The sequence below is a fragment of the Pan paniscus genome, chromosome 1 (assembly GCF_029289425.2).
Source record: "Pan paniscus chromosome 1, NHGRI_mPanPan1-v2.0_pri, whole genome shotgun sequence".
Classification (NCBI taxonomy): domain Eukaryota; kingdom Metazoa; phylum Chordata; class Mammalia; order Primates; family Hominidae; genus Pan; species Pan paniscus.
The window spans coordinates 29454268-29472981 of NC_073249.2; the positions used below are offsets into that span (position 1 = coordinate 29454268).

Here is an 18714-nt window from a genome sequence, read left to right on the forward strand (position 1 = left end):
ACCACTCAGACTGCATGCATCCTCTCCCTCTTACTCTCTCAGAGGAAGAGAAGAACAATCATCAATGGCAAATAGCAGTTGCAGTGAAGCAATGCCAAGAACCAACTTCACGCTCAGGAGAGAATACTGAACCTCCTCCTTGTGGATTCCAGGGCTGTGCCATTTAAAAACTCTTCTTCTTCCTTTTCTTTGCGGGGTGGGGGGATAAAGTCTTTCTCTGTCACCCAGGCTGGAGTTTACTGGCACAATCATAGCTCACTGCAGCCTCAAACTTTTGGGCTCAAGCAATCCTCCCATCTACTTGTCTCCCAAGTAACTGGGACAACAGGGAGTGTGCCACCATGCCTGGCTAATTTAAAAAAATTTTTTGTAGATGCAGACTCTTGCTATGTTGCCCAGGCTGATCTTGAATTCTGGGCCTCAAGCAATCTTCCCACTTTGGCCTCCCAAAATGTTGGGGTTACAGATGCACACCATCACGCCTGGCTTAAAAATTCTTGATAATTGGCTGGGCATGGTGGCTTACACCTGTAGTCGCAGCACTTTGAGAGGCCAAGGCAGGCAGATCACTTGAGGCCAGGAGTTCCAGACCAGCCTGGGCAACATGGTGGAACCCTGTGTCTGCTAAAAATACAAAAATTAGCTGGGCATGGTGGCTCATGCCTGGAGTCCCAGCTACTTGGCCGGCTGAGGCACAAGAATCACTTGAAACCAGGAGGTAGAGGTTGCAGTGAGCAGAGATCATTCCACTGCACTCCAGACGGGGCGATAGAGCATGACTATCTCAAAAAAATAAAACATTCTTGATAATTTTTGAACAATGGAACCTGCTTTTTCATTTTGCAGTAGAACCCATGAATTATGTAGCCAGTCCTGCCTGGGTGTTTCCACTTTACACCTAGTCTAAACCACAATCTCATCTAGATTATTGCAGTAGCCTCCTAACTGGTCTCTCTGCTTTCATGTGATCTCAAACACATACAGCGATTCCTTTAAAACATATACAGGGCCTCCTCATTCTTCTGCTCAGTATTCTCCCATCTCCAGGCCCCACATGATCTGCCTCTGCTCCATCACTTCTCTGGCTTTGTCTCCTCTTTCTCATCCTCGCCATTACTCCTCTCCAACCCTGCTGACCTCTTTGGTGTCCCTTGAATTCTCATGCTCATTGTTCCTTCTGCCCAGAAAGATCTTCCTTCAGATGTCTGTGTGGTTTAGTTTCTTACCTTCTTCAGATCTTTATTCGAAGAACATCTTAGTAAATTCTTCCCTGACCATTTTATTTAAAATTTATTTAAAATTCTTCCCTGACCATTTTCTTTAAAATTACAATCCATCCCTCTCTTTCCCCTGCTTTATGTGTCTTCATCATACTTATCACCATTTAATATTCAATACATTTCATAATTTATTTTGTTAATCATTTATCTCCCCCCATCAATCACTCGAATACAAGCCTCATAAGGGCAGAGATTTTTGCCTGTTTTGTTGGCTGCTGTCTCTCTGGAGCCTAGAACTCTGTCCAGCATGTCAGCACTCAGTAAGTATTTGTGGCATGAATGGATGAAAGAGCTATTCTTAGAGCAATAATTTTCACAATAGAAGTCTAACTGTCAGAATATTAACTGAATTGGAGATAATTTATGAGATACTATGGAAGCTGTTAGGGCTACTGTCTAAATTATCAGGTTTTAGTCAAAGTCAGACTATTAGCCAGTGTTCTCCAGAGAAACAGAACCAATGAGAATGTGTATGCATGGTACACAGATAGTTTTATATATATATATATTTTATATATATTTATATATATTTTATATATATTTATATATATTATATATATAATATATATATTTATATATATAATATATATATTTATATATATATTTTATATATATATTTATATATTTTTTATATATTTATATATTTTTTATATATTTATATATTATATATATTTGTATATATAATATATATATTATATATATTTGTATATATAATATATATTATATATATTTGTATATATAATATATATTATATATATTTGTATATATTATATATATTATATATATTTGTATATATAATATATATATATTATATATAATATATATAATATATATTATATATAATATATATAATATATATAATATATAATATATATTATATATAATATATATAATATTATATATATTATATATAATATATAATATATATAATATATAATATATATAATATAATATATATTATATATAATATATATTATATATATAATATATATATAAAGAGATGTATTATAAAGAATTATTTCACATGATTAAAAGACTAAGAAGTCCCAAGATTGATGGTGAATCAGTAGGCAAGAGACCCAGGAGAGCCGATGGTGTAGCCCAAATCAAAGACCCACACGCTCAAGACCCAGGAAGAGTCCATGTTTCAGTTTGAGTCTGAAGGCAGGAAAAAACAAACGTCCCAGGCTGAAGGCAGTCAGGCAGGAAGAGCTACCTCTTATTCAGCATTTTTGTTCTACTCAGGCTTCAACTGATTGGAGGAGGCCCACCCACATTAGTGAGGGCAATCTCCTTCATTCACTCTGCTGATCCAACTGTTAATTTCATCCAGAAACACACTCACAGACAAAGCCAGAAAGTCTTGCATGTCATTGGCCAAATGACCAGTCAAGTTGACATACAAAATTAACATCACATTTGGGAGAAAAAGAGATTGTAATATCACTCTGTGTTTCTTTAAAAGATTGACAGTAGTCAGGCTGCTCACAATAGAGGCCACTGCTGTTTCAGTCATTTTGGAACTGATAGGTCTCTAAGGGCTATGAGTGTTTGACAGATAACATTTTTAAAAAATAAAAACAAAAACTTCCTTGCATCAGTGAAATCATTATTACCTGTCTGTCTTCCTGGAAACTAACTGGAATTATGTCTTCAGCTCTTCCAGTTTAAAGGTTTCCTGAATATGAGGAATATTTCTTTTGTCTTATAGAGAATGTTTGGAAGTAGGGTGACCCCTCGAATATTCCCTACTTCACACAGTAAATGACATTCAGAACTGCACACCAGGTGGACAAGATGTAATTGCTTATGTCAAATGACTTGCTTCACCTGAGCTGTTGCTGCACACACGGAGCATGGAAGCTGGAAAGGCCACCGCCACTGATGAGCTTCTACATGACTCAAGGACACAAAAGCTCTTGACGTCTGTAATTAAACACACACATGCACAAACAAAACAGTCTCTCAAGTCCATATCTGAAGCCAGTGTCTTGTATTTCCATAAATCCTGGCTCACGTGACATCTCTTGCTTAATTGCCCTTTAAACTGTTTTATGGCTTTATAGCAACCTATAAAAGGTGATTTCCAAATATGACAAGCGCCGGAGGGCTGAAGGGAAGAGTTACCCAGGAGTTGTAACCACTGAATCTATAGCTGCTTCCCTAGCAGCTCAGCCTTCCCAAGAAAGGGAGAGGAACTGCCAGGGCACCGAGCCGCCATGGGGCGATACTCCGGAAGAAGCTTCCGTTTAATCCTCATGTGCGTCGTTAGCATCCTCCTCTTTGTGATGGAACTAGTGATCGCTTACGTTGGCAACTCCCTCTCCTTGGCCTCCGATGCTTTTGCCGTCCTTTCCCACTTTGTGTCCATGATCATAGGTTTTTTTGGTGTAAGGGCCAGTAACATAAAACAGCACAAGAAGAGCACTTACGGCTTTCTTCGGGCAGATGTTGTGGGAGCATTTGGGAACACCATTTTTGCGGTGGCACTGATGTTCAGCATCCTGGTTGAAGCCATCAAAAGGTACATCAATCCCCAGAAGACAGAGGAGCCGATACTGGTTCTCAGTGCTGGAATTATCGGTCTGTTCTTCAATGTTCTTAACTATGTCATCTTCTTGGACTGCTGTTACTGCGCAGCACCCAAGCCCCAGGGAGACATGGAAGCAGGTAAATAGCTACTCAGAGGGTGGCAGTAAATTTGGTGAGAGTCCTGGCAGGTGCTGTCTGAGGGGGCCTTTGTGGTGCTATCCAAAGGGGCCCGAGTCTTTGGGTCAGCCTTTTGTCCCTGTGATTTTACAATCGACCTTTCTCAGAAGAGTTGGCTTTAGTTTGAGGTTCCTTGTGAGTAGGGTAGCAGCAGTTTGCTTCAATGTTGGGAGGACTTCTCGAATTTTTACTCACAGGGAATGAAAAAGTGTCTTCAGGCACGCAGAGAGGAAGTAAAGGCACTAATCGTAGCCACAGAGAGAGCAATTGGAAAGACGGTGGATGTGGCAGTCTTCTTTAAGCGATTCACTGTTGTTTACCCATATGTGACATGGCTATGTTTGAATTAAAAAAAAAGTTAATGTCTCCATAAAATATGTTTAAAAGTACTGGGCTACATAACCAACTTACAAACAGCACAGTATCAGACAATCAGGTACGCTGATTAACTGTTAGGAATATATTTGAGGAATGGTATGTAAAATGGAGAGAGAAAAAATAAAGAAGATAGTCCAGTAAATGGGCTAGTTTTTGAAAGGAAAATTTGCACTTATTTATTGCATACGTCTGTTCTGTTTGAGAAACAGGACAATTTACATGTGAATCTTTAGGAGAGACTTAAGTGTGAGTACCAAACTTATTAGATTATCTGTCAAAAGAATGGAATTAAATCTTGGAAGAGAACAATATATCTAAAAGCTGATTTTTTTTAGATGGAATCATGTTTCTTTAATTTATTGCCACAAGAGGTGTTTGTAAGTATATATGTATCAGAAAGTTCTTACAGAAGAGAAATTTTTAGTGCTTTTATAAAAGAAGTCATATAGCATGAATAGATTCAAATTATGGTTCCAGCACAGGGCAATAGTCAAGTTACTTCACCTAGCATGTTTCCCTACCTGTAATATGGAGTTAATAAGGACTGAGAGAAATGCTAAGTAACTTATTTAGTATTTAGTAGGCACTTGATAAATATAAATTATTTTCTAAATCACAATGCAAGCCTTTAAACTACATGGCAATCCAGTATTTAATTCTAATAGCTCATATGAATTTTTAAAATTTTCAAATATTTCCTTATTTGATGCTGAAGAGTTTTCTCTCAGTAGCTGGGCCATTATATAACTGAGTCTGGGGACCTCAGAGGCTAAGCTGCATTTTTTATTTGATTCCCTGTCTTTGCTACTATTATAAATTACATCAGTTGGAGCCGGTCCTTTATCCTACCTCTGTGTCGATTTTCCTGTTGGTAGAACATATGTTATGAGAGTATCTGTAGGATGTGGTAAACATAAAAATAAATTAGAAACTAGAGTCTAGATTTTTATTTGAGTTAATGAATCACTGAATTTGGGCCTCATCTTTTGTAAAGGAAAATTCATTGTTAACTTGAGACCCTATGCTATGGCTACATCAATCATCGTGAAAATTACTACTAGAGCTTCCAGATCATGAAATTCACATATTTCATATAAGACAAATATATATTTTTTATTGCTAGGTATAAATTTAAGGAAAGAGAGATGATTTCAAATGATTAGTGTTGACATTACCATTATATTTTTTATTGTCACATAACAGTTCTGATTTTGCCTTTATTCTTGACATACAACATTTACCTGCATATAACAAAAGCAATTTAGGTAAACGGTCTGACTCTGACCAGTATGAAACTTGGTACACACCATAGTTCTATTTTTATAAAATTGAATTATTACTGGATAGGTCTTAGTTAAGCTTTCGTTTGGGAAGTGGTATTTTCCAATGTGTATGTTCATGCTGAGATAACAAGAGGCTTAAGACAAATGTTTCACTCCAACCATATGGGTTTCTTTTTTTTCTTTTCTTCTTTTTTTTTTTTTAATTTTTATTTTTAGTAGAGACAGGGTTTCGCCATGTTGGCCAGGCTGGTCTCGAACTCTTGAGCTCAAGTGATCCACCTGCTTGGCCTCCCAAAGCACTGGGATTATAGGTGTGTGCCACAGTGTCTGGTCCAGCCATATGGGTTTCTGCTGGCTTAATTCTAGAGTATCTAGCTTGTTTTGAAGTATTTGATGCTATATAGTGTTCTAGTTTAAATAAGTGATAGGTACAATACACGTGTGACTCACGCTTTAAGATCCATGTTCTATGTTACCATTATTATTTTGGCAGCTTTTGGTGTTGTAAAATTCTTCTATTAGAAATTTTAGGCTGTGTACAGCAGCTCATGCCTGTAATCCTAGACTTGAGGAGACTGAGGCAGGAGGATCACTTGAGCCCAGAAGTTTGAGGCTGCAGTGAGCTATGATCACACCACTGCACTTCAGCCAGGGTGACAGAGTGAGACCCTGTCACTAAAAAAGAAGAAAAAAGAAAAAGAAAAGAAATTTTAGTGTTTAAACTTGCCAAATTCCTTTAGGATAGCTGTTTGGCTTGTTAGCATTTATGTCTGCAGTTATGTATCACCTTTTCTGAACCATACATTTTGGTATTCTTCCCATCATCTAAATTAGTTTAAAGAAAAGAATAAATATTGCATCAGATGAACCTCATAAATTGACATTAACCTGATATCAATTGGCTCACATTTTAAGAACAAATATGATTAATCCATCCATATTTATAAAAGGAGTTATAAACTATGAGAGGGAAAGACTCTTGATTTCAAAAGATTCAACCTAAACTTAGGATAAAGAATTTCTGTAAGTCTAGAACCCTAGCTTATAGCACATGGCAGTGCCTATAAAACAACTCCTGGTACCGCCTGGCTTCATGATCAGAATCCAGTAATGTATCACTTCTTTTGTGGAATCTCTAACTAGAGATTTTGCTTAACAAGCCTTCAGTCTCCCCCAGGTTTTGTGGAACTTTTACTTGTTCTGCCTATCTATCTGGTGTGGAAACTGAATTCATAATATTTGATGTTTGAGATCATCGAAAGTAAAAAAAATCAAGACCACTAACTTTAAATTAAATATAATAGAACAAACTATATATAGGTAAGACTTTAAATATCCCTGGGATTCATGAAAAAAGTTATACTGGAGAATGAGACATACAGAACCAGAAAATTTTTAAAACCTGCGAGAAAAGAATGTCTGGAAGATTTAGCTGAGATGAGAAAACTTGAAAGTCTTAGATCCAGATCTAGCTGGTGGGAGGCCACCCCTGACTCTAAAAGGTGTGAGGAAGTTCAGGTGATGGTAGAGCCAGTATTTTTGGCTAAAGTGAGAGGCAAAGTGAAAAAAGTAAAAAATACGAGCATTAAGTAAAAGACAAACAAACAAAATAGGGTTAAAGTCCACAATGGTCGATGGCTTTGTGTGTGCATATGTTTCGGGGAAGGGAGTAGGGGAAAGGTTGAAGGGGTGAAAACAACATGTAGGTCCAGATCGCAGGAGATACTTGTCATGAGCCAGTTTCTTTCTCTAGGCTTAGGGACTCATTTTGTTAACGTTTATACGTTTTCCTATTCCTTGCTTACTTTATTTGATTTTCCTTGATTTTCTTGTTATCTTTCATGTTTAAGTCTTATTTTTAGTTATTTTTTCAGACCTGAAGTTTCTTTAGAATCAAGCTACTAAAATCCTCCATGCCCTTGCCTTGTACTGTACGAATAACCTTGCTGTACACTGGCTTTTATTTTAAGCTAAAGGTAACCTTGTACAGCTCACTTTTCTAGTAGGATGGCTTCTGCTCTATTTTGCATCTTTTTCTGTCTGGGATAGATGGGGCCTGCCATTTATATCATGTACAAATGATACATTTATATCAGAAATATCTGTTAATTATTTTAAAGTATTTTTTTCTTAAAAAAAAATGCCTTTCCTTTGAATTTAAGTTTTTTTGTTTTTTTTTTTTTTGAGATGGAATCTCACTCTGTTGCCCAGGCTAGAGTGCAGTGGTGTGATCTTGGCTCACTGCAACCTCTGCCTCCTCGGTTCAAGCACTTCTCGTGCCTCGGCCTCCCAAGTAACTGGGATTACAGGCGTGCGCCACCATGTCCAGCTAATTTTTGTATTTTTAGTAGAAATGGGGTTTCACCATGTTGGCCAGGCTGGTCTTGAACTCCTGGCCTCAAGTGATCCACCCGCCTCAGCCTCCCAAAGTGCTGGAATTACAGGTGTGAACCACTGTGCCCGGCTAAGTTTTGTTTTGATTCCAAATTGTGCTTGCTTTCCCTCTCTCTCCCTCTCTTTCTCATAATCATGGTTCTGGCATTATGTTTCTCCAACCAACTTGCTAGAGGCAGTGACAGCACAGCATCCAGCAAAGTGTATTGTTGCAGAAGGTTTTAACACACTGCTGATTAGTTGCTCATGCAAGCTTCTAGTTAAGACTCAGTACTATAGCCTGACAGGGGCTTTTCACGTGGACAGTCCTGTAGCCGCTGAAACAAGTCAGGTTTCCTTTTGTCATAGAGGAAATTTTATTCAGTGACAAGCAGAGTAGGCAAGGCCAAGAATTTTAGGAGAGGCAAAGGGGAATTTGCTGTCTCTCTACCAGTAGCAAATACTATGGAGTAAATAAAATTTGAGGCCGGGCGCGGTGGCTCACGCCTGTAATCCCAGCACTTTGGGAGGCCGAGGCCGGCAGATCATGAGGTCAGGAGATCAAGACCATCCTGCCTAACACGGTGAAACCCCATCTCTACTAAATATACAAAAAATTAGCCGGGCGTGGTGGCAGGCGCCTGTAGTCCCAGCTACTCGGGAGGCTGAGGCAGGAGAATGGTGTGAACCCGGGAGGTGGAGCTTGCAGTGAGCCGAGATCGGGCCACTGCACTCCAGCCTGGGCAACAGAGCAAGACTCCGTCTCAAAAATAAAATAAAATAAAATAAAATAAAATAAAATAAAATAAAATAAAATAAAATAAAATTTGAGAAGCTGCATAATTGAAGGTAGCTTTTCTTTCTTTCTTTTCTTTTTTTTTTTTTTTTGAGACGGAGTCTCACTCTGTCACCCAGTCTGGAGTGCAGTGGCACAGTCTCGGGCTCACTATAACCTCTGCCTCCCTGGTCCAAGCAATTCTCCTGCTCCTGCCTCAGCCTCCCGAGTAGGTGGGGTTACAGGCCTGTGCCACCACACCCGGCTAATTTTTTGTATTTCTAGTAGAGACGGAGTTTCACCATGTTAGCCAGGATGGTCTCGATCTCCTGACCTCATGATCTGCCCGCCTAGGCCTCCCAAAGTGCTGGGATTACAGGCATGAGCCACCGTGCCCGGCCTGAAGGTGGCTTTTCAAACTAGAAAAGGGAAGGTTTTCTAGGCATAGGTTACCTGAGTTCCCTTTCTAGATCGGAGGCAGAATGGTAATGATTGGGAATTTGTGATAATTATTAAATAAGTTAAAGAAACATGATGCTTAATTCCCACCAGCTTTACTTTGCATTTTATCTATATCTGACAGTAACCATTGTTTTCCAAGCACCGTCACAGCTGTTGATCAATTAACTTCCACATGAGGATTCAGTGATAAGAATGCACACACCACAGATCGCAGTATCTGTCCCTTGGTAGAGGCCTAATAAATTCCCTCACAGCTCTTTTGCTACGTTCCTGACAGCTTGCCTAACCTCTCACTTCTCTTGTTGTCCCGTGAAGGGGTCTGGATCAGTTATGGGGAGTAAATAAGAAAGATTAAAGGAAGATAGAAAAATAGGTGCTATTTCACATTTGTGAAACCAAATTCAACTGAAGACAAAAGAAGTTAAAGAGACCATCTCTTTGTTCTTAGTAAGTTTTTTTTTCCAATGTGCAGAGGCTGCTATGACTGATATCAGGTAAATTTTAATGAAAAATGAGTTTATATTGACATCTGTGCATTGTCAGTCTTTGTCAGAGTATAGAGAGAATAATTACAGCATCATATCACATACATTTGAAGAACTGTATGTTTTACAAAATAATTAGCTAGAGAGAATACTTGCTATTTATTTCCATTGTTTAGACAAGGAAAACAGGTTCAGAGACAAATCCACAATCATACAGCTAGTTAATAGTAGGGTACAAAGAAATTAAAACTTTGAGTCCAGGCCCTTAATTAAAGACTCTACTCTACTTGGCTCCCCTCAGAGAGGAAAACAGTTATGGACTGTGGAAAGTTATTTGGCAATAATCACAAAAGGGCATATTAAAATGTGCAAATGAACATACCATAAATTGAATCCTAATTCCAGTAGCTAGATGACCTCCAAAAAGTCACTTAAACTTTCTAAACCTCAGTTTCTTCATCTGTAAATCTGGTAATATCTGTCTCTTAGAGATGTTGCAAGAATGAAATTATATTATTTGTGTAAAGTACTCAACACAGTACTTGGAATACACTGAACACTCAATAAATGGTAACATTGGTGGTGGTGGTGGTGGCTGGTAGTGATTGTCCAAGGGCTGAAGGGAAGAGGAACTAATGAAATATTAGTAAGATTCCTTGGCAGACAAGGTCTCTGCTCTATTTCACATCCACAAACTGGCAGCCCACCTTATCCTTGCCAAGACTCTTATTATTGTTAATCATATATATGGTTACAGCAGATCCATCACTATTTCTACAAACCGTACAAAACATGTGTTGTTTTGATGATGGGTTAGTGGCATCTCTTGTGGGATGAACCAGTAACAAAATATATATTTCAGCTGGGCACAATGCTCATGCCTGTAATCCCAGCACTTTGGGAGGCCAAGACAGGAGGATAGCTTGGACCCAGGAGTTTGAGGTTGCGAAGAGCTATGATAGCATGCCATTACACTCCAGCCTGGGTGACAGACCAAGTCCCTGTTTCTTTCCTTTTCTTTTTTTTTTTTTTTTGAGATGGAGTCTCACTCTGTCGCCCAGGCTGGAGTGCAGTGGCGTGATCTTGGCTCACTGCAAGCTCTGCCTCCTGGGTTCACGCCATTCTCCTGCCTCAGCCTCCCGAGTAGCTGGGACTACAGGCACCTGCCACCACACCCAGCTAATTTTTTGTATTTTTAGTAGAGACGGGGTTTCACCATGTTAGCCAGGATGGTCTCGATCTCCTGACCTCATGATCTGTCCGCCTCGGCCTCCCAAAGTGCTGGGATTACAGGCGTGAGCCACCGCGCCCGGCCCCCAAGTCCCTGTTTCTAAAAGTAAATAAATAACTACACAATAAATTAACTTAAAAAAAGAAAAATACATGTTCTGGAACGTCCTCCCTCATCCACTGGTTCTGACACTGGAAAAGATACTTAAGCACTTTGAGCCTTATCTTAGGTATCATTACACCTATTTTAAAGAATCACTCTACAGCCAGGGGCGGTGGCTCACACCTGTAATCCCAGCACTTTGGGAGGCCGAAGTGGGTGGATTGCTTGAGCCCAGGAGTTTGAGACCAGCCTTGGCAACACAGCGAGGCCTCACCTCTACAAAAATAAGAAAAATTAGCCAGATGTGGTGGTGCGTGCCTATAGTTCCAGCTACTTGGGAAGCTGAGGTGGGAGGATCACCTGAGCCTGAGGACAGATGCACCTTCTTATCAAGGCTGCAGTGAGCCATAAGAATCTGTTTTTCTTTTGACAAATAACAACACCTTCATGGTGTGTTATATTTATTTATTTTTGAGACGGAGTTTTGCTCTTGTCAGCTAGGTTGGAGTGCAATGGCATGATCTCAGCTCACTGCAACCTCTGCCTCCTAGGTTTAAACAATTCTCCTGCCTCAGCCTCCCCAGTAGCTGGGACTACAGGCGCCCGCCACCATGCCTGGCTAATTTTTTGTATTTTTAGTAGAGATGGGGTTTCACCGTGTTAGCCAGGATGGTCTTGATCTCCTGACCTCGTGATCCACCCGCCTCGGCCTCCCAAAGTGCTGGGATTACAGGCGTGAGCCACCGCGCCCAGCCAGATTTTTAAGAAGGCTCTTGTAAATGTTAGCTTCCCCATCTTTCAGGGCTCAAGATGGCATTTTGTAGCAGGCCATTACTTGTACTTTTAAAACTACATATTTTAAACTGCTTTAATGGTAATGCAATGTCAATATGTAGCTCATTGAAATAATGCAATTGTGGCTCATATAGGAGACTGTAATTTCCAAGATACAGATGAAGAAACTGAGGCATCAACCGTTTTATGGCTAACCCAAAGTTGATGTTAGAGCTGGACTTTGTATTACTGCACCTCTCTTCTGTCAACAGATGGTTTGCCTCTTGAACATTTTCCTGCAGTCCTGTCTAGTGAATAATGATACTCCCCATTTTCTTTGCTGAGAAGCTTGATTTTTCAGGAAGGTAGGGTGAAAGTAAGCTTATTATTTTGGTTTTCTTATTGGCTAGCTGTTTACAAGATGGAGACATTATATTTCTAATTTTTTGCCTCTTTCTTGTTCTTTTGATGGAGATGATAGTCATTGTGGCTTTTTGAAAACATTGTGTACAACTGTCTCTGATGATTATGAAATACACCAATTTTTCTCTTTTTTATTTTTATTTTTATTTTATTTTATTTTATTATTATTATACTTTAAGTTTTAGGGTACATGTGCACAATGTGCAGGTTAGTTACATATGTATACATGTATCATGCTGGTGTGCTGCACCCATTAACTCGTCATTTAGCATTAGGTATATCTCCCAATGCTATCCCTCCCCACTCCCCCCACCCCACAACAGTCCCCAGAGTGTGATGTTCCCCTTCCTGTGTCCATGTATTCTCATTGTTCAATTCCCACCTATGAGTGAGAATATGCGGTGTTTGGTTTTTTGTTCTTGTGATAGTTTACTGAGAATGATGATTTCCAATTTCATCAATGTCCCTACAAAGGACATGAACTCATCATTTTTTATGGCTGCATAGTATTCCATGGTGTATATGTGCCACATTTTCTTAATCCAGTCTATCATTTTTGGACATTTGGGTTGGTTCCAAGTCTTTGCTATTGTGAATAGTGCCGCAATAAACATACGTGTGCATGTGTCTTTATAGTAGCATGATTTATAGTCCTTTGGGTATATACCCAGTAATGGGATAGCTGGGTCAAATGGTATTTGTAGTTCTAGATCCCTGAGGAATCACCACACTGACTTCCACAAGGGTTGAACTAGTTTACAGTCCCACCAACAGTGTAAAAGTGTTCCTATTTCTCCACATCCTCTCCAGCACCTGTTGTTTCCTGACTTTTTAATGATTGCCATTCTAACTGGTGTGAGATGGTATCTCATTGTGGTTTTGATTTGCATTTCTCTGATGGCCAGTGATGGTAAGCATTTTTTCATGTGTTTTTTGGCTGCATAAATGTCTTCTTTTGAGAAGCGTCTGTTCATGTCCTTCGCCCACTTTTTGATGGGGTTGTTTTTTTCTTGTAAATTTGTTTGAGTTTTTTGTAGATTCTGGATATTAGCCCTTTGTCAGATGAGTAGGTTGCAAAAATTTTCTCCCATTTTGTAGGTTGCCTGTTCAGTCTGATGGTAGTTTCTTTTGCTGTGCAGAAGCTCTTTAGTTTAATTAGATCCCGTTTGTCAATTTTGGCTTTTGTTGCCATTGCTTTTGGTGTTTTAGACATGAAGTCCTTGCCCATGCCTATGTCCTGAATGGTATTGCCTAGGTTTTCTTCTAGGGTTTTTATGGTTTTAGGTCTAACATTTAAGTCTTTAATCCATCTTGAATTCATTTTTGTATAAGGTGTAAGGAAGGGATCCAGTTTCAGCTTTCTGCATATGGCTAGCCAGTTTTCCCAGCACCATTTATTAAATAGGGAATCCTTTCCCCATTGCTTGTTTTTGTCAGGTTTGTCAAAGATCAGATAGTTGTAGATATGCGGTATTATTTCTGAGGCCTCTGTTCTGTTCCATTGATCTATATCTCTGTTTTGGTACCAGTACCACGCTATTTTGGTTACTGTAGCCTTGTAGTATAGTTTGAAGTCAGGTAGTGTGATGCCTCCAGCTTTGTTCTTTTGGCTTAGGATTGACTTGGTGATGCGGGCTCTTTTTTGGTTCCATATGAACTTTAAAGTAGTTTTTTCCAATTCTGTGAAGAAAGTCATTGGTAGCTTGATGGGGATGGCATTGAATCTATAAATTACCTTGGGCAGTATGGCCATTTTCACGATACTGATTCTTCCTACCCATGAGCATGGAATGTTCTTCCATTTGTTTGTATCCTCTTTTATTTCATTGAGCAGTGGTTTGTAGTTCTCCTTGAAGAGATCCTTCACGTCCCTTGTAAGTTGGATTCCTAGGTATTTTATTCTCTTTGAAGCAATTGTGAATGGGAGTTCACTCATGACTTGGCTCTCTGTTTGTCTGTTATTGGTGTATAAGAACGCTTGTGATTTTTGTACATTGATTTTGTATCCTGAGACTTTGCTGACGTTGCCTATCAGCTTAAGGAGATTTTGGGCTGAGACAATGGGGTTTTTATTTTTATCTATTTATTTTTGAGACGGAGTTTCACTCTTATTGGTTGCCCAGGCTGGAGTGCAATGGCACAATCTTGGCTCACTGCAACCTCTGCCCGCGGGTTCAAGTGATTCTCCTGCCTTGGCCTCCCAAGTAGCTGGGATTACAGGCGTGATTACAGGTGTGAGCCACCACACCTGGCCACATCGTTTTTTAATGAGAGGCAATAATATCTGGAGATTCCTTATCCTTAGATTGTTTTCCATAGTCCATGTCCTGATATATACTGTCTACACCTGAATAGGTGTCTTTAGAGAATTTTGAGGAGGTAATTTTTTTTTGAGACAGGATCTTGCTCTGTCACCCAGGCCAGAGTGCAGTGGCATGACCACAGCTCACAGCAGCCTCAACCTCCCAGGCTCAAGTGATCCTCCCATCTCAGCCTCTTAAGTAGCCAAGACCACAGGTGCCTGCCAACCATACCCAACCATTTTTTTTCATTTTTTTGTAGAGATGGGGGTCTTACCATGTTGCCCAAGCTGATCTCGAACTCCTGCCCTCAAGCAATCCTTCCACCTTGGCCTCCCAAAATCCTAGGATCACAGGCATGAGCCATTGCACCCTGAGGATGTAGTTTTTGATAAAGTATACCTATGCTCTTGTTCTTCATCTGCCATGAGATCTTTAAAAATGTATCAGCTTAATAGGAAATAAAATAAAGATGATCCTTACATCAGGTCAATGGGAGGTAGGGGCTGGCTCCTTACAAAGGAACAGCAGAGAAGTCAGGTTGAAGGGGCAACTGGCTGAATGGACCATCTGTTTTCTGTAGAATTCTTTACTTGAAGAAACTCTCTTAAGGTCATGAAGGAGAGGAAAGAGGAGAACTAGCAACTAGCTCCACACATGCTGACCAGAGCCAGTTGAGCACATTGTTGGGACTTTTGGGGGCCAATAAACAACTTCATTCATAAATCTGGAACTACTTGAGAAATAAGGAATAAAAGTCCAATAGCAATGAAAATAGTAGCTCAGTGTTTTTGGTAAAAGCTGTTTTGGAGAATGTAGCTTGGATGTCACAATTGGCTTCCTAATACTAATTCTGTGGAGTAAACTCACCTGTCCTCTTACAAGCAGAGCACAATAACTGGAAGAGCAGGGGTGGGCCCAGGAACAGAGAGAATGTGCCTTCTCAGTGGGCAGGCAGTTGGAAGGAGGAAGCCCAGGAAGGGCTGAGCCAGGCTTAATCCATTTCTTCAACCTAACCCGCCAGTGAGAGAAGACCTTTCCACCCTCAGAGTGACTACTTACATGGGGACTGGGGAGGGAATGGAGGCTACACTGGTGGTTGTCTCATGGAAACACAAGACAAGAGGAATGGCAGTCTCCCCCAACACTCTCCAGATTTATGTTCCCTTCACTCCTGGCTCCCCTGGAAGGACTAGATGAACAGTTTATCAGGACTGTACTGCTGCATTTCCATAAAGCTTGTGCTCCCAATATCAACCACTGCTTCCTTTGGATTTCATCCTTTGGAACAGGTTTGGCAATTTAGATACCCTCAATGACTGAAATGGGTTAGAAGAGTAAGTATACTAGTTAAATTAACTCTGAGGCCCCCAAATGTTCAATATTGCTCATTGGCAATTATATAGTGACACAAAGTGATAGTATCAAGATATGCTAACAATTCAATGTCAGCAATATAAAAATGCCCCAAATTTTAGCAATATGAATCCCTTCCTATTATCAAATTATAACAGAATATTAAATTTCAAAATTAAATATCTTTGAACTTATGTATTAATAGCCAAAGAAATCAAAACCACTGGTTATTAATCTAAAGGCAAGACCGAAGGCAAGTAAAACCACAAAACCCCCAAGCTTCCTCTTTTGGGCACAGTCTCAGTTTGAGTATAGTTTCATGCCTGGTGGAGTTGGAGTTCCTTCAGCAGTTTTAGTCTGGATTGTTTTCCACTAGAATGGATGCCATTCCTTCAGGGCATCCAAAGTTGCATAAGTTTAGCACCAAGACTTTCATGTTCTCCACCTTTTAAAGATCTTCTCTTTGTCTTTGATATTCTTCAGTTTTGTAATCATATTTCCATATGTGGACTCTTTTTAAAAAATCCCATCTGGGGATTAAATCCAAGCATTTATGTCTTTCATAAATTCCAGAAGATTTTTCAAACATTATCTCTTCTAGTTTTGGCTTTCCCCTGTTCCTTGTACTTTCTCCTTCTGCAATGCTAATTAGATAATATTTGATCTTATTCTGTCCTCCATGTTTTGTAACTTCTTTTTTCACATTTTGCTGTTTTCACATTTTTGTTGTTCTGTGTTGCATTCTACGTGGTTTTTCAGATTTACCTTCATTTATTTCTAGTTTTTGCTTTTTAACTTCGGTTCTCATTAACCTGCCCATTCAGTTTTTTAAAATTTTATTTTGAAATAACTTTATATTCTCAGTAAGTTACAAAAATAGTACATAGAAGTCTCATGTACCCTTTGTCAAGTTTTCCCCAATGGAATGATAGTACAATTTCCAAACCAAGAAATTTACATTCATACAATGAGTTATATAATTCTACGAGATTTTTGTCACAAGTGTAGTTCTGTATAACCATCACCAAAATCATCATTACAAAAATATCCCTCATGGTACCCTTTAGTAGTCATAGCCACCCTTCCTACCTTTACTCCCTATCTCTATGCCCTGGAAACTAATAATCTGTTTTCCGTCCTTATAATATTTTTATTTCAAGAATGTTAAATAAATGGAATCACACATATGTGACCTTTGAAATGGGCTTTTTTTCTTTCAGCATAATGCTCTTAAGATTAATTTGACTTGTTGCATGTATCAGTTGTTGTTTTTTATTGCTGAAAAGGATTCCATGGTATGGATATAGTTAGAGATGTGTTTTAGCCACTCTGCCAATTTTCTGTCTTTTAAGTGGTGTGTTTAGACAATTTACATTTACGCAATTATTGAAGGTTGGGGCTTGAGACTGCTATTTTACTTTTCATTTTCTGTTTGTTCCTTCTATTTTTTATTTCTCTATTTTCTGTTTCCTGGCTTCTGTGAACATTATTTATAATTTCATTTTGATTTCCCTGTAGTGCTTTTGAGTATGTCTTTATAGAGCTTTGTTAGTAGTTGCTCTAGGTATTAGATTACACATACATAACTTATCACTGGCTAATGCTGTCAATACTTTGCTAGTTTGAATAAAATGTAGAAACCTTACCTCCCTTTATCTTTTCCTATTTATAATTGTTATAGTTACACAGGTCCCTGAGACTTATTTTATTCTATTTTCTCTCTGTTGTTCAGATAAAATACTTTCTTTCCTCTGTCTTCCCCATTTCTGCTACTGGGCCCATCCATTTAGTGTTTTGTTTTGTTTTGTTTTGTTTTGTTTTGTTTTGTTTTTGAGACAGAGTCTTGCTCTGTCACCCAGGCTGGAGTGCAGTGGTGCGATCTCGGCTGATTGCAAGCTCCGCCTCCCAGGTTCACACCATTCTCCTGCCTCAGCTTCCTGAGTAGCTGGGACTAAAGGCGCCCACCACCATGCCTGGCTAATTTTTTGTATTTTTTAGTAGAGACGGGTTTTTACCGTGTTAGCCAAGATGGTCTCCATCTCCTGACCTCATGATCTGCCTGCCTTGGCCTCCCAAAGGGCTGGGATTATAGGCGTGAGCTGTCACGCCCCGCCAGTTTGTTTTTTTTTAATTTTTAAATTTTGTATTCACTGCCAAGAGCGCCATTGAAGGTTTTTTTTTTTTTTTTTTTTGAGGTGAGTCTCACTCTGTCACCCAGGCTGGAGTGCAGTGGCACGATCTCGGCTCACTGCAAGCTCTGCCTCCTGGGTTCACACCATTCTCCTACCTCAGCTTCCAGAGTAGCTGGGACTACAGGTGCCCACCACCATGCCCTGCTAATTTTTTATATTTTTTAGTAGAGACGGGGTTTCATCATGTTAGCCGGGATGGTCTCAATCTCCTGACCTTGTGATCCAACCCATCTCGTCCTCCCAAAGTGCTGGGATTACAGGTGTGAGCCACCGTGCCTGGCCTCCCATTGAGTTTTTATTTCAGTTATTGTAGCTTTCATTTTTAAAGTTTCTATTTCATTCTTCCTTTTATCTTCTATTTCTTTGCTGAGACTTTCTGTATTTTTATTTGTTTCAAATGTATTTGTAATTGCTTGTTGAAGCATTTGTATGATGTCTACTTTAAAACTGCTTGCCAGAAAATTTGTAACATTTTGCTACCTCAATGTCAGTGTCTTTTTTCACACTCAGGTTAAGATTTTCCTGGCTTTGCTATGATGGTAGATTTTCTGTTGAATCCTGGACATTCTGAGTTTTGAGACTGTCAATCTT

General features: G+C 39.3%; 1 protein-coding gene and 1 non-coding gene across 2 annotated transcripts in view; one reads left to right on the forward strand and one right to left on the reverse strand.

The window, feature by feature from the left end:
* On the reverse strand, nucleotides 1-210 carry LOC112438228 (small nucleolar RNA U3). Its single transcript, XR_003026691.1, has one exon. It is a non-coding gene; the product is annotated as a small nucleolar RNA U3 (small nucleolar RNA).
* Nucleotides 211-2592: 2382 nt separating this feature from the next.
* SLC30A10 (solute carrier family 30 member 10) overlaps nucleotides 2593-18714 on the forward strand; it is a 48383-nt gene continuing 32261 nt past the window's right edge. Inside the window, exon 1 of the mRNA XM_034947099.4 lies at nucleotides 2593-3950. Coding sequence (XP_034802990.1) covers nucleotides 3500-3950 — 451 coding nt within the window. The 5' untranslated portion in view covers nucleotides 2593-3499. The remainder of the gene's footprint in view (nucleotides 3951-18714) is intronic.